Source organism: Panthera leo, chromosome C1 (genome assembly GCF_018350215.1).
Source record: "Panthera leo isolate Ple1 chromosome C1, P.leo_Ple1_pat1.1, whole genome shotgun sequence".
Classification (NCBI taxonomy): Eukaryota; Metazoa; Chordata; class Mammalia; order Carnivora; family Felidae; genus Panthera; species Panthera leo.
The window spans coordinates 14,280,779-14,297,467 of record NC_056686.1 but is presented as its reverse complement, the minus strand read 5'-3'; the positions used below and the strand labels follow the sequence as shown (position 1 = coordinate 14,297,467).

At 51.2% G+C, this 16,689-nt stretch overlaps 1 protein-coding gene across 11 annotated transcripts in view; it reads left to right on the top strand.

The window, feature by feature from the left end:
• The window catches only part of TMCO4 (transmembrane and coiled-coil domains 4), a 103,808-nt gene that overhangs the window by 51,136 nt on the left and 35,983 nt on the right, over positions 1–16,689 (top strand). For 10 of the 11 annotated variants that reach the window (XR_006206164.1, XR_006206165.1, XR_006206162.1 and 7 more), the window contains exon 13: positions 2,240–2,324. Coding sequence is in view for 6 of the 11 variants with exons in the window: in XM_042952248.1 (XP_042808182.1) it covers positions 2,240–2,324 (85 nt within the window). In the remaining 5 variants the exon portion in view is untranslated. Of the gene's footprint in view, positions 1–928; positions 1,134–2,239; positions 2,325–16,689 lie in introns of those variants that run through there. The other variant, XM_042952253.1, reaches the window with a different exon arrangement.

Below are 16,689 nucleotides of genomic sequence, written 5' to 3'. Positions count from 1 at the left end.
GGAGGATGGATATTGAGGGACAGCTAGCAGTTTCTGCCACAGCGGGTAAATTGCTTGAGACCCCAAACCCCCATCTGATTTCTGTGTCTGTGCCAGAAGAAATAGGGAGGTCCTGTGACAGGTTTGGAAGTAAGGCAGAGACCAGAGTGGCCTCGGCTTAAACAAGGTAGACATTTATCCCCTCCCGTGGAATAGCCCGGGTATCAGCATCCAGGGCAATGCGATGTGTATTCGTTTGCTCGTGGTGCTGTAACAAACTACCCCAGACATACTGGCTTAAAACAACACAAATTTATTATCTTACAGCTCTGAGGTCAGAAATCTAAAAATGGCAGGGGGGTGGGGAACCTGGGTGGCTCAGTCGGTTAAGCATCCAACTCTTGATTTCGGCTCAGGTCATGGTCTCACGGTTCGTGAGTTCAAGCCCCACGTTGGGCTCTGTGCTGACAGCTCAGAACCTGCTTGGGATTCTCTCTCTCCCTCTCTCTCTGCCCCTCCCCTGTCCATGCGCTCGCTCTCTCTCTCTCTCTCTAAGTAAATAAATAATAGGGGTGCCTGGGTGGCTCAGTCAGTCGAGCACCTGACTTCGGCTCAGGTCATGATCTCACGGTTCGTGGGTTCAAGCCCCACGTGGGGCTCATTGCTGTCAGCCTGGAGCCTGCTTCGGATCCTCTGTCCCCCTCTCTCTGTGCCCCTCCCCCGCTCTATCGCACTCTATCAAAAATAAACAAACATTAAGGAAAAATAAATGAAAATCTAAAACGCGGGCCCGCGTTCCTTATGGAGGCTCCAGGGAGCATCTACTTCCCTGCCTCCCCCAGCTGCCAGAGGCCACCTGCTGTCTTTGGCTGGGAGCCCCCTTCCTCCATCTTCAGAGCCAGCAGTGTGGCATCTTCAGATCTTTCTCTCTGTCCCTTGCTTCTGCCAGCAGGTCACCTGTCTGACTCGGACCCTCCTGCCTCCCCCTTTGTCATATAAGGTGGCATTCACAGGGCCCACGGGTTAGGATGGGACCGTCTCCCAGGGGCTGTCACTCTGCCTCACGTGGGCGGCTTTCAACGTCATGGCCACACGTCCTCAGCGTTCAGTCTCTCCTTCAGTTCGAGATGGACATTGCAGACAGTTGGAGGCAGGCAAGTGAAGGGAAAGGCGTAGACACACAGTTGCTTCCCCTCTCCTCCCTTGGCCATCCCTCGCTGCAGGGGAGTCGGAGAAACTTCGTCCCTGGTCAAGGAGCTGTGTGCCAGCAAAACTCAGGAGTTTGTTCCCAGGGACCCAGGGAGAGTGGGTGTCGGGGGATGGCCAGCAGCCGTTGCCACAAAGTTCCTGCAGGACGGGGATACTATTTGATCAAGGGTTTCCTGTTGTCGTAAAGGGGGCGGGGGTGGGGAGAGGGGGGATACACATTTTGGCACAAAAACAAGGAAAAGGAATAGACTGGCAGGACCCGACTGGACCTTTTGGAGCTCCTCTGCTCCTTCCTCCTCCTTCCATGGAGAACTTGCACCCAGACACCTCAGGGAACTTTCTTCTTCTTACGAGTTGCCTTTTCCGCGAGTTCTTTAGTCAGAAGATTCCCCTTGTCCCCATGTCGAACTTACTGCCTGATTTCATGTCCCACCTTTCTATCTAGAAACAGAACAATTATCCCTCACCTGTCTCTGCCTCTTTACCTGTCATCACCCCTGGGGGTACCTTCCTCCTCTTCCTGGCTCCAGAAGGGCCCCGCTATCCTGCAGTCATTTGCCACCTGATAGTTGAGTCCTGTCCCCTGGGGGAGAAGAGACAGTGGCCGGATGATGGTTGGAGATGAAAGGGAATTAACCCAGCCAGAGGCTGCCTGCAGTTCCACAGCAGGTGCACTCCTGCATGAATGAGGGCCCTGCCCGTCCTGATTAAGACATCAGAGCTCTGGGGGTGCCTGGGTGGTTCATTCGGTTGAGCGTCCGGCTCTTGATTTCGGCTCAGGTCATGATCTCAGGGTCAGGGGATCAAGCCCTGCATCAGGCTCCGCACTGAGATTCCTTCTCTCCCTCGGCCCCTCTCCCCCACGCTCTCTCAAATAAGATTAGTTAATTAATTAAGACATCAGAGCTCCAGGACAGGAATAGCACATGCATGATTCATTCAGCGTGAGGCGGGCACCAAGGGGTGTGCAGGGGGCCGTCCTTGTCAGGGCTGATGCTTTGCCGGAACTGGCTGTGCATTCCCCAGACACCTGTGTCCTGTCTCCCCACAGGGCCGGCGACCTGTCACCTTGATTGGCTTCAGCCTGGGAGCCAGAGTCATCTACTTCTGTCTGCAAGAGATGGCTCAGGAGAAAGGTGAGTCTGGCTTGTCACGGATGAAGACCCTTCCCAAGCTCATCCCCCAGGCGGGAGGTTCTGGGCCAGGGGTCACGAGCCTTGTGAATGTGTTCCCAGTTCTTGGTGATAGTCGTTAAAAGTTAAAAATAGTTTGACAATAGACAAAACGGCGAAGTCGTTTGAAAAATGGTTTGTTTTTTCTCTGTACGCAAATTCGAGTGGATGCGAGATGGTCCTATGATAATGGCATTGCCCTGGTGTTCTCATGTGCGTTCTTGAGTGGGAGCGAAGGGAGCTGGACGAGAAGTCTGAAATCGAGGCATCGGCAGGGCCACGTTCCCTCGGAGGTTCTAGGGGATGATCCTTCTTTGTCGCTTCCGGCCTCTGGTGTGGCTGGCGGCCCTTGGCCCTCCCTGGCTTGTAGATGCGTCCCTCCCTTCTCTGCCTGAATCCTTAAATCTTCTCTTTCCTATCTTCTCTTCTCTTCTCTTCTCTTCTCTTCTCTTCTCTTCTCTTCTCTTCTCAGGACAGTCTCATTGGATTTAGCCCCCCCCCCCCCCAAAGCCAGCATGATCTCATCTCAGGATCCTGAACTTAATTACGTTTGCATAATTCGATTACATCTGAAGACACCTTTTCCAAAGACGTTGTCATTCACGGGTGCCAGGTGGATGTATCTTTGGGAGCTAGCCTCCACAGACACCTTTGGGTGTGTGTCGTGCCGTCCGGGGACATACTTGGAGTGCTGAGGCAGTGGAAAGCTTGAGTGCCATTGCTCCGGGCCTTGGTGGGTGAGGTCTCCAGGACAGAGTGCCGGTTTGGGACAGCCCGTAGGGGACGGCTGGGGGAGTCGGGTGCAGAGCCCGGGGCGCTCGGAGTGGTCCACGGTCTGCGGGGCCCAGACTTAACGTCTCCTGGGGGAACACAGCAGCAGTAGGACCCTGGAGCAGGAGGAGGCACTGAGACGGTGACTCCTTGGCCTGGGAGCAGAGGGTGGCTGGCAGGGAGGGCCAGAGTTCCGCCCAGCGGTCTCACTGGGGGCTGCCTCGAATGCCTCTCTGGGCGTCAGCTCCCCGACTTCGAACTCCGTGGAGTTCTGCTCAGCCGCGTGCTTGTTCTGGGGTGCCCCGCTTATCGTACGGTATTTCTGCAAATGGCAAAACCCACGGTTGACCAGATTCAGCTCAAGGTATATCGCTTTGCAGCTTCTGCTCTTCAGAGCTGCTGCTGGCCTGAGGCCAGCCCCGAAGGAGGCCCCTGGCCGCTCCCCGGCCGGCCCAAGTGTGTGACCGGATTGCTGGCCGGTTGCCAGCAAGCAGGGAGGGGCGGGAATGCCCACCGCTGGCCGGACCTGAGGGAGCCGGACGTGTCGGGCTGACCCGGGTTATTTGCAGTGCTGGCAGCCCCGGAGGGCCTGGGAGAGACCCTGGAGCTGAGGGGCATGACTCATTCCTGCTTCTTCTCTTTTGCTAAAATGGTCCCCCACCTTGGACTGAGGACCAGAGCTATTTTCCTGGTTACACGGGCAAGGTGGATGTGCCGTCCTTGGCATTTACCATGGAAAGGCCAAGCCCTGTGTGTCAGGCCTGCAGATGAGCCTCGTGTCTTCTCTGTGTCATGTTGGAGGACCCCCCCCCACCCCCACTCCCCTGTAGCTTTCAGCAGCCCCCGCCCCCCCCATCACGCGGTGTTGTCTGCATCACTAAGCAACGAGGAGGTAGCTCTGTCCTATTTCCAGGAGCTTTGGGTAACCTGGGGCCACCATGCAGAAGGGCCTGGGGAGCCAGCTCGGAGCTGCGTTCACCAGGAAAATCCAGGCTGGGGTCAGAGTTCAGGCAAAAACCACGGAGGAAGCAGGGCTGAATCTGGGGCTCCGGTGAAACTGAGTTTCCACTTACACCGTGGAGAACATTGTACTTTTCCTTTCTGTATAAATTCTTCCCCTACCCAGGCATCACCAGAGCAGAATGAGTCAAAAAGACATCCCTTACCTGCCTTTCCTGCTCTACCTGGTACAAATAATCCACCTGGGGGGCTCCTGGGGGGGCTCCTGGGGGGCTCAGTCAGTTAAACATCTGACTCTTGATCACAGCTCAGCTTATGATCTCACGGGTGTGGATTGAGCCCCGCATTGGGCTCTGCACTGAGCATGGAGCCTGCTTAAGATTCTCTCCCCTGGGGCGCCCGGGTGGCTCAGTCGGTTGAGCGTCCGACTTCAGCTCAGGCCATGATCTCCCGGTCCGTGAGTTCGAGCCCCGCGTCAGGCTCTGTGCTGACAGCTCAGAGCCTGGCTCCCGCTTCCAATTCTGTCTCCCCTCTCTCTGCCCCTCTACCACTCGTGCTCTGTCTCTCTCAAAATCTAAATAAACATAGGGGCGCCTGGGTGGCTTGGTCGGTTAGGCGTCTGACTTCGGCTCGGGTCATGATCTCACGGTCCGTGAGTTCGAGCCCCACGTCAGGCTCTGTGCTGACAGCTCAGAGCCTGGCTCCCGCTTCCAATTCTGTCTCCCCTCTCTCTGCCCCTCTACCACTCGTGCTCTGTCTCTCTCAAAATCTAAATAAACATAGGGGCGCCTGGGTGGCTTGGTCGGTTAGGCGTCTGACTTCGGCTCGGGTCATGATCTCACGGTCCATGAGTTCGAGCCCCACGTCAGGCTCTGTGCTGACAGCTCAGAGCCTGGAGCCTGTTTCAGATTCTGTGTCTCCCTCTCTCTCTGCTCCTCCCCTGTTCATGCTCTGTCTCTCTCTGTCTCAAAAATGAATAAACGTTAAAAAAAATAATAAAAAAAAAAATCTAAATAAACATAAAAAAAATTTAAAAAAAATTTTTTTTTAAAGATCCTCTCTCCCTCTCTCTCTGCCCCTCTCCCCTGCTTTCTCTCTCTCTCAAAATAAATAAATAAGCATTTAAAAATATAATAATCCACCTGGGACCTTCTGGCCTGCTAGGAAGAACCCCCTAGAGACCTTCTATGTCTCCCCGTCCTCAGCTCTTCACCTCTTGCAGTAAAGGGCTTTGTTGGCATACAGCGACACCGTCGACTCCTGCATAATGCCATATTCTGTATTCCTGCAGCGTTGTGCAAATGACAGAATCTCTCACGAAAATTGGGGGGAGGCATTTCTCATGCAGGACACAGGACCTTCGTTACAAACGTGTGGGTCATAGAGAGGCAGGATGGGCGTAGCAGTCAGCTTTTGCTGTAGCGATGCTGCATAACAAGCCACCCCCTAAACTCCGAGGGCAACGACACCAAATGTTTTCCCGCTCAGGATCTGTGGGTTGGCTGTGGTTCGGCTGCTCTAGAACAGGCTCTGTTTCTGGCTGCGGGTCGGGCAGGCTTGGCCCCAGGCTGCGGGCTGGGCCCACATCCGCTCCGTGTGCATTTGTCCCGTTGAGGCTGAAGGGGAGCAGCCACCCAGGGCATGTTCCTCCTTACGGTAGATCGCTAGAGCGCCGGATCCAAGGCCAACCACATGTGCACGTTTAGGATCTCTTTTCGTGCCGTGTTTGCTAACATTCTGTGTCCGCTGTTTATTGCTGCAAACAACTCTCTAAATGTAGTGGCTTAACACAGCAATAACTGGATAATTCTCACACTTCTGTGGGTGGACCAGGAAGTTCCTCTCCTCTTTGCACCTGGGCTCACTCGTGCAGCTGCAGGTGCAGCCGGAAGGCTTGGAACGTCCAGGCTGACCTCACCCACTGACTGGCCGCGGGTGCTGGCGGTCACCCGGCACGTCCCAGTCTGTCGCGACCGGCGCGACAAACACCGAGGTCAGGGTCCTGAGGGTAAGGGAATGCAAGAAAAAAAGAGAGAAGAGAGAAAGTTTGGGGACAGGAGGGTCCCCTGGGCTGATGGCCCAAGTGACGGCTTTATTGTTGCTGTACACAATCTTTTATAATATAAGACTCTTCTGGATCAGGTCATTCTAAGAATAAACAGGTTTCACATGATCACTGCCAGCCAAAACATTTAGTTCTGTGTACCTTGTGAACTTTCTGAACGGGTCACCAGACCTTGTTGATAGATTGCTAGCAAAACACAGTTCCCATGTTTGTTTCTATCTGACTCGGGGTAGAAAAAGGGAGGTAGCATTACTGCCGACACCTGCAGACCACAGGCTTCAGGAATTAACTTTCTCAGCCTTGACGAGGCTTTCGTATGCCCTTGAGAGTGGGGGAATGGGAGGGGGGACCACCGGGTTGGCTTGAGTCAACAGGGAACGTTGCTCGACCCGGTCTCAGCCTGGCGCCGGGGCCCGGCCTCCCACATGAATGGGAGGGGGAACCACCGGGTTGGCTTGAGTCAACAGGGAACGTTGCTCGACCCGGTCTCAGCCTGGCACCGGGGCCCGGCCCCCCACATGTCCCCCTATTGTTTGTAATTGCAACATGTGCATCCTGGCTTGGTATGTGGTAAAGGCAGTAAGACCCCATCTCCAGAAATAACACAGCAAGACAAGTATAACAGATATTACGGAAACAATTCCAATAAAGATCCAAAAGGAATGCTGAAGAATATTAAATGGATTAAATCCATTAAGTTGGTGCAGTATGGTTTCAGCGAGATCTCCAGGGTCAGGGAAACTGAGTGAGCTACTTGCAACAGCATTTATCTCTTCTTGTAGCTGTAAGAGGTCTAAGCTAGTGTTAGCATCATGCCAAACCCCTTGTAAATGACGCACTTGTCCCCATGTCATATTGGTATACTCTAAAGGGGTAACACAGATATGCTTATATGCATCATGACAAATTAAAGAAAGTCTGGTACGCAAAACAGCAAACTGATCACCAAGATACATTAATGCTTCTTGTAGTGCCTCTAATTGGGCTTCCAATTTACGATCTATTCGTTCTTGAGTGACAGACACTTTGGATACATTATGAGCCAATTCATTTACAGGGGATGCCATTTGGGCACTTTCATGTAAGGATATTACAGATACAGTTGCAGAGGCAATCACAGTCACTGCTGCTATGAGTCCAGCAATCAAGAGTCCAAGAAACCGTTTGGTCCTGCGCAGCCGTTTACTGATTTCTAAAGCCAATTGCATCCCATAATTAGGATACCAAGGTCCTGTAACATTTACTGGCAACATCCAATAGGGAGGTTGTAAGACCAGATAAACCTTCATCCCACTTCTAGGGGGTCCATCTACTGGTAGACAATTGGTCAAAACACAAGCAGGACACGTCAGCCGGTATAACTGATGACCATCTTCTTTCACTGGAGTAACGGTCCCGTCCCCAACAATCAGATAGTAGGGTGGAGGAACACAGGCACGCAGTTGCAGAACTGGAGAAACATAATATTCTGGAAAACTAAAGCTGTCATTAGTATATATTTTATCAAAGGTAGCATATAATTTCCAAAGATCAGAATGAATTCTTCCTTCAGGGGATTGCAAAATGGTTTGTGGGATAATCTTATGGTGTACCTGTACCTCGTTAGGAGGTGGATCCACGGCCCTGGGATCAAGAGTCTCATGCTCTACCGACTGAGCTAGCCGGGCCTTTCAGGAATAATCTGTTATGGTATAGTTTATGTCTTTAGGAGTCATCCTCAATGAAGAGGATCGGGCACATATACCCCAAGGTGAGTCCCCAGTAAGACCTTGACCAGCCGAGGGACATATAGGAAGATTCTGAGGGGTATCACGCGGTCCAAAAAACATCCATTCTCCTAATAATTCTCTCTTTTGCCAAGAAGCGGCAACAGAGCGGGGTACCCGTTCAGAAGGACGCTTGCCATTTTGCCACAATGTATAAGTAATAGACCGCCCTACTGGTTTCGTACCCAAGCACCCATAAGCAAGTTTGTACGGCGTAGACTCCCTTTGCAGGCAGATGGGTACTCCTGCGGAGAGTGCCGTCCAATTTATAGAGGCCGACACGGTGGGCAAAAACCCTGCATCTTCCCCTCCCATAAAGGTGAGATTAGTGTATACTTTGGGTGTGGGGGTCTCTGCATGTTACAGGTTGTACTGCAGGAGGACCTACCGTGTATGCCCAATAGAGGGCAGACTCTCCGATTGTAGTGAGAATGCACAGGCATGCCAAGAAGACCTGTGTGGCCGTTACCTCTCTTCCTGAGGCCATCACTACATCAGTGGCCTGGGTCAGCAGGTTCTTTATCTGTCCCCAGGTGGGTGTACCCGCCTCATGACTCCGCCGTTGTCGCTTCTGGGGGGGGCTCCGTCTCTGTCAATTTGGCCATTTTTCGGTGCAACCGTAATATCTTTGAGGAGCCGAAGCGGGACCCAGCGTGGCGCTTCCTCACCCTGTGGAAAAAACACAAGCACACCCTCGCCCTTTTCGAAGGACTGGGTCTGGGCCTCGCCAAATGCCTTCCGGCACATCTTTCCATCTAGCCATCAAGAGAGGTTCTTGACTCTTTCCCCAGCGACGCTCTGCGGCAGTCATCCCTGCTTCACTGACATTTAAAAAATTTAAAACATACAACACAAGAGTGAGATGCACATGTGGGGAATACTTGATCTTTCCCTTTAATATCTCCCCCTAAGTTTTTGCAGATATTGTTTTAGAGTCAGATGAGCTCGCTCAACAATAGCCTGTCCTGTGGAATTATAAGCACTGCCAGTTGTATGCTCAATTCGGAATCGGCGGCAAAATTCTGTAAAAGATTTAGAAGTATAAGCGCTACCGTTGTCAGTTTTTATTTTATGAGGTTTGCCCATTGCTGCAAAGGCAGAAAATAGGTGATTTTGAACATCAACAAATGCTTCTCCTGAGTGGGCTGAAGCATGTATATAGCCTGAGCAAGTATCTACAGACACATGTATATATTGCAATTTCCCAAAAGGTAAATATTGGGTGACGTCCATTTGCCACAAGTCATTGGGCCGAAGACCTCGGGGATTAATGGCACAGACCGGCTGTGGGAAGAATTGCGGACAGATGCCGCACTGTTTAACAATTTGGCCGCTTCACGAGATATTTTGAATTCTCGTCGAAGGGCGGCCGCATTCTGATGAAAATTATCATGACTCCTTTTGGCTGTTTCCAAAGGAGTGGTGATGGGCAGAACTTGCAATAAATGGGTTGCGGCATCGGCTATCCGATTCCCAGCAACTAGGGGACCAGGCAGGTCGGTGTGAGCTCGAATGTGGGAAATATAAATCGGACTGTGCCGTAAATTAAGAAGTTTTTGTATAGCATGAAATAGATGATAAAGTTCCTCATCTGCTGTCAGTATAAAGGCAGTGGGAAGCTGCAACACGGCTTTGACAACGTACTGACTGTCAGAATAGACATTTATAGACTCTGGGTAAGTTTTTAGGGCTACCTGTACAGCATAAAGCTCGGCCCTTTGGACAGATTTAGTCGTATAATTTAAAGTGATCAAATTTTTATGTTGGGAAGTGACATAATACACTGCAATTTTACCCTCTTTACTAGCATCCACAAAAATGGAAGCAGCATCTTCAATCGGCTGACAAACAATAGGATTAGAGGGCAAAATATCTATAAGACTGAAACCTTGTATAAAAGAATCAGAAGGTAAATGAAATTTAATTTGACCTGTAAAATTAGCCAAGGCAAGTTGCCATTCGATGGACTGAGCAAAAGCAGCGTCCACCAGCTTCTGTGTCAGAAAGGCACATGCAATAAATTCTGGATCGTGTCCAAAGAGCTGAACAGCTCGGGATCTTCCTCTAATGATGAGAAGACAAACCATAGATAGCAAAGGATTAATGACATGCAGAGAGTGTAAGGCTAAATGTAGCCATTCAAGTGGACCATGAGATTGCCACAGAATTGCAAAGGGGATGACCTGAGGTTTTAATATTATTAAATACAAAGGCTGAGAAGGGTCAATTCTAGTGACTTGGGCCTGCTGAATGGCCTGTTCTATATGTCTTCTAGCTTCTTTAGCTTCTTGAGTGAGACTTCGCGGGGACGCTGGAGAACTATCTCCTTTTAGAATGTTAAACAAAGGCAGTAATTGTTCTGTGGTGACCCCTAGTGTATTTCTAATCCAGTTTATATCTCCTAATGATTTCTGAAAATCATTTAAAGTAGTCAAATGTCCGGTTCTAATTGATACTTTCTGAGGTCGGACAGTTGATTTGGAGATGAGATACCCTAGGTATTCAAAAGGTGCTTCCCTTTGAACTTTCTCAGGGGCAACAATCAAATTATATGCTTTAAGGCATCTTTGAAGAGAAATAAAAGCCTCCTGTAATAATTCCTCAGTTTCAGCAGCCAAAAGTAAGTCATCCATGTAATGGATACAATATACATGGGGAAAACTCTGTCTAAAAGGGGTAATTGCTCTGGCCACAAAGTCTTGACATAAAGTCGGACTGTTAGCCATGCCTTGCGGTAAGACCTTCCACTGATAACCGCTTAGCAGGTTCCTGTAAGTTAGTGGAAGGCAGGGAGAATGCAAAATGTTCTCCGTCGCCAGGGGCCAACGGAATGGTAAAAAAACAATCTTTTAAGTCCAAAACTAGTAATTGATATTGTAAAGGAATGGCCGATGGGGAAGGGAGGCCAGGTTGCAAAGCCCCCATGGGCTTCATGACAGCATTAATTGCTCTCAAATCTTGCAGCAACCTCCATTTATTTGACTTTTTTCTCATCACAAAGATTGGGGTGTTCCAGGGACTGGTGGAGGGAACTAAATGACCTAATTGCAGTTGTTCCTCTATGAGGTGAGCAGCAGCCTCCCTCTTAACAGTAGGTAAGGGCCATTGGTCAACCCACACTGGAGTGGAAGTCATCCACTGGAGAGGCATAGCGTGGGGAGTTTCCAATGGCCCTAGGAAAAACCCAATCCGAAATGGTCTCTTTTAGGCTCGGGGACATATGGCTCAGGATTCCCTTGCAACTCCTTCCCTAAGCCTTTCCCCTCAATATAGCCCATTTCCTTCATAAGGTGCATAGCAAGATTAGTCTGTTTTTGAATCGGGACTGCCTTAGTCTCCAGAGTCAAATTCATTGCAGTTAATATGTCCCTGCCCCAGAGATTAAGATCTATCTTCAAAACAAAAGGCTGAAAAGTTCCAGTCATACCATCAGGCAGTCTCCGATGTAAATAATCAGAGCTTTGCAACGGAGCAGAGGCATAACCAACACCTTTAATTGGAATATTAGTCACTTGAGTAGGCCATGTGACAGGCCAATTTTTTTGAGCAATAACGGAGACATCTGCACCTGTATCCACTAGTCCCTCAAAAGGGACTCCTTGGATATGCAATGTAAGCATGGGCTTTTCTACAGAGATCACTTTAGCCCAATAAAGATCTGTGGAGCCGAACCCTTGATTTCCCCGATAAGGTTTAACAGCCTTATTATTGGAGGATATCCGGGGTATCAAGATCAATTGTGCTATGGGAGTCTTGGGCTCAAGCACCAAAGTTCCCATAGGTAAGCTGGCCAAAATTTTTATTTCTCCAGTGTGATCTTCATCAATAACTCCAGGATAGATCATCAATCCCTTAAGAGTCCAGCTGGATCTTCCCAATAATAACCCCCAAGTATTCCTGGGTAGAGGCCCCCATATCCCTGTGGGGATGGCTTTAGGGGGCTGTCCTCCTTCTAGGTAAACGGACTGAGCTGGGGTAAGATCTAGTCCTGCACTGGCGGGGGTGCCGCGGTGTAGTTGGCTAATACCTGGGAGGTCTCCAGTGTTGGACACAATGGGTGGGAAGGTGCCTGTGGGAACATTGCCGCAGTTGTTTGAGGGGCCTGCGGCTGGCCCCGCTCCCAGTTTCCCTGAAGAGGTTTGCCATTACAATCAGTTTTAGAGCGGCATTCATTGACCCAGTGACACCCCCGTCTACGTCTGGGACAAATAATTGCCGGCTTATTATTAATGTTAGGGCCACTTGGCAAACCGGGGGTGGTTGGAATTATTTCTTTACTATGACATTGGGCCTTCATATGGCCCTTTTGGCCACATTTGAAACACACTCTTCCACCCAGCTTCCTTGGATTAGTTCTTACGTTTTTACCCTGAAGCTGGGCATGGACCTGTAAGGGGTCTATTCCCTTTAAGGCGGCTGGTCCAATCTCAGCACATAGCCTGATATAATCCTCCAAGGTACCCTGATTTTTCCAAGGACGAATGGCTGCCTGACATGCAGAATTAGCATTTTTATAAGCCAGTTGTTTTACAATAATGGTACCTGCCTCCCCATCAGTAACGATACGACTGACTGCAGTCAAAAGGCGCCCAACGAAATCCTGGTACTTCTCCTCTGGCCCTTGCCTAATTTTAGACAATTCCTCAGTTCTGCCCCCTGTGGAGGGGAGTTTTTTCCAAGCTGTAATGGCACAGGTATTAATTTGATTATACGCAATTTCAGGATAATTTAGCTGGAGGCCCACATCATAATATTGTCCTGTACCTGTGAGCATGTTAAAATCCACTGGTATGTTAGTTCTTTTATTATGCATAGCCTGTTTTTCAGCATTCTCCGCAAATTCTGCTTTCCACAAGAGGTTATCTCCCACACTCAAACAAGCCTGAGCGATGACCTTCCAATCTCCTGGGCATAATGCCTCCCTGCTCAAATTATCAAGCATAGACAGGGTAAAGGGAGCTGTTGGACCATACTGGGCTGTAGAGGATTTCAAATCTTTCAGCAATTGAAAACTTAGGGCGGAGTACGCTCTCTGTCCCCCCTGCTGAATAACAGGGTAAGCGTGAAAAGCAGAGGTGTCTTCCCCATACTGTGTTGCTTGATACAGAGTCCGCTGCAAAGGAGTAGTTCCCATAACGGGGTAAGGTTCAGTGGACTGTTGATTCTGAGTAATAGGGAAAGCCAGCCGAGGTAAGCCTCTATCTTGTGCCTGAAAAGAAGGTCGTTTTAAAGGTACCTTCTGGACCAGAGGGGCCAAGAAGGCAGGCTTCCTCTGATCTTCCAAATACGGCCCATCATCTCCCTGATCCCCAAAAGGAGAGTCATCATTATTTTCTGGATCTTGCACAGATAACTGTTCTAGGAAGGGGGAGAGGAGGTAAAGGTGAAGGCACCCGTGACTGTCCCGAAAGGGCATTGAAAGTAGTTTCTGGAGGGAGAGGAGCATCTGAAGTCACTGAAGGTTGGGCTACTTCCGAGCTAAGAGAAACTATTTCAATAGAATCCTGCGGATCAAGGACCTCCTTAATACGGGTCCAAGTAGACCACAAAGTCCCTAGAACTTCAGCTCCACGAATCTTCATTTGATTTTTTAAGTTCCTGACCAACTCGCTGCCAGTCCTTTAAATCACTGTACCCCCGTCTGGAAACCATGGGCAATAATCACGCACTATGTCAAAAAATTCCCTAAGGGCTGACTGAGAAACCTTAATTCCCTTCTCCTTCATAAGAGCCTGCAAGGCAGTTATAAAATATCCCCTGTTCCATAGACTGTTTCTGTCCCATAGTTTTACTCCCATCGTCTGTGCTGCTGGCACAGTTCCCCTTCCTGAATTAGACGCCGCGCCGGCCGCTTTCGCTTTCCTCCTTGTTGTCTCAGGTCCCTGTTCGGGCGCCACTTGTCGCGGCCGGCGCGACCAACACCGAGGTCAGGGTCCTGAGGGTAGGGGAATGCAAGAAAAAAGAGAGAAGAGAGAAAGTTTGGGAACAGGAGGGTCCCCTGGGCTGATGGCCCAAGTGACGGCTTTATTGTTGCTGTACACAATCTTTTATAATATAAGACTCTTCTGGATCAGGTCATTCTAAGAATAATCAGGTTTCACAAAATCGCTGCCCACCAAAACATTTAGTTCTGTGTTTCTTGTGCATTTTCTAGACGGGTCACAAGACCTTGTTGATAAGATTGCTAGCAAAACACAATTCCCATGTTTGTTTCTATCTGACTCGGGGTAGAAAAAGGGAGGTAGCATTACTGCCGACACCTGCAGACCACAGGCTTCAGGAATTAACTTTCTCAGCCTTGACGAGGCTTTCGTCTGCCCTTGAGAGTGGGGGAACCACCGGGTTGGCTTGAGTCAACAGGGAACGCTGCTCGACCCGGTCTCAGCCTGGCACCGGGGCCCGGCCCCCCACACCGTCCCTCCTGGCGGACTGCGCATCCTCCCATAGGCTCACCTGACGTCCTTACGTGGTGTTCTCAGGGCTGTGTCTCGGGCAAGGGTGAAAGCTCCTCCATCGGTAATAACAGCACTCGTAGTGACTGCCGCGTAGTGCGCTCCCCTAACACGCTCCGTGTTTCCGTCTGCCGGCCGCGGTTTTGAGGCTCTTCCCGTGTCTTATCTCACGTGATCCTCCATAGCAGCCCCATCAGGTCGATGCTGTTACGGTACCCATTTGGCAGATGAACAAACTGAAATACGGACCTCAGGTGACGTGCCCGAACCACACAGCCAGCTCATGGCAGAGCAGGCGGTCCAGCCACGGGTTGCATGACCTCGACCCCAAAGCCAGACCACCTCTCCAGGCCACCATTCCGTTCTTAGCCGAGCATCTTTCCCAGCACCGGCGTCACCGTTAACAACGGCCTGTCGACTCCTCTGTCCTGCCGGTCCGATAGTCACTGTGAGCTAGGAGCGCATAGCACAACGACCTGGGCAATTCTTTCCCCAAAGTATACGTGCCGGGACCCTACACGGCGGGGGTCAGTCACCCCCTGTGGTGGAAGCCGGTCCCCTGGCCAGGAACCATAGTGCAGGCGGGGGCAGGGCATGCCGCTTCCTCGTCTTCCTCGTCACTGCGTCCCAAGCCTGTGGCCAGCCTACGTCTGGCACGTAAAGGGACACGTGACAAGTGGACCAAGCGAAGGAATGAGCCCCACCATGGGTCAGGGGCGGGGGTCTGCATGCCGGCCTCCCCCGCCTTGCGGGGAAGAACCGTGTCGCGCTCAGCTCTGCACTGCCAGGGCCGACCGTGGACGCTCACAGATTTCTACAGGAAAAAGGGAGGCCTTTTTATGCTGGCAGCGAAGAGTCGTCCATGTTCTCTTTAGAAAACCTCTGCATTTTAAAAGAAGAAGCGAGGGTTGCCTGGGTGGCTCAGTCGGTTAAGCGTCCCACTTCAGCTCAGGTCGTGATCTCGCGGTCCGTGAGTTCGAGCCCCGCGTGGGGCTCTGTGCTGACGGCTTGGGGCCTGGAGCCCGCTTCGGATTCTGTGTCTCCCTCTCTCTCTGACCCTTCCCCACAGGCACTCTGTCTCTCTCTGCCTCTCAAAAATAAAACTAATAAAATAAAATAATAATAATAATAATAATAATAATAAAAAGAAGCAGGAGCCACTAGGATGGGAAGCCCTCCGAGTAACGAGAGTTCGGGAGGAATCGGAACAGAAACCCATCGGTCCAAAGTGCACCTGGTCTGATCTCGCCTCTGCTCAGAAGGGAGAACTCACGGCCAGAAGACTCTGAACAAGCCTTCATTTTTCTTCTTTCTTTCTTTCTTTTTTTTTTTTTTTTTTTTTTGAGAGAGACAGAGACAGCGTGAGCGGGGGAGAGGCAGAGAGAGAAACAGAGAATCCCAAGCAGGCTCCGTGCCGTCAGCGCAGAACCCGACACAGGGCTTGAACTCACGAACCGTGAGATCACGACCTGAGCTGAAACCAAGAGTCAGATGCTTAACTGACTGAGCCACCCAGGCGCCCCATGAACAAGTCTTCATTCTTGGTAGTTCTGATAGTTTCCCCCTCAGGTTCCTAACGTCCTGTCCCATCCTGTGTCTGGACGGGAGGTGAGAGAGCTCTAGGAACCCTCTGCCTTGACCCCGGTCCCGAACACTCCGGCAGGTCCGTCCCTTGGTTAGTCTTGGCTGATTCCCAACCTAGGCCCAGCTGGCTCCTGTGCCAGGGTTGTGCAGGCCACACTCAGTTGAACCCACTGCACCCCCTTGGCCTTCTCGGTGACTCCACATAGAGGGGCGCTTGCCAAAGCTAGGCCTCCGAGCCATTTACGCCACCCCACCCCCACCCCACCCGTTTCCCTTTCTCTTTCTGGAGGGTGAGGGAACTCCTGATGGCTCCCACAAATGGGAAGTTGAACACAAAACATACCAACCTGCAAAAGGGAGCTGAAAGGTCCTGAATCCCGAGAGCGTGACGCCCCCACCCCCCCGCCAGCAGCCCCTGGGGGGGAGGGGGGGTCAGGGGGCCCAGGGCTGGGACTCCAGCAGCACCTTGCAGGCCACAGTTCTTTAACCCACACCAGAAAGTAAAACAAATGAAAACGCGGACACACACACGCCCACAAAAGTACGCTCGCACACGTGCACGGTTATGCGTCCACCCTCCACTCAGGCCCTAAAATTCCTCCTGCACCTGCTCACTTAGCAGCATCCCAGCAAGCCTCTGGCCTTCCAGGGCTCCACAACCCGCCATCCGGTCCCCGCCCAGGCCCGGCACAGCAGGACCTGCGGTGGGTGGTCATGAGGTGGGGGGGTGG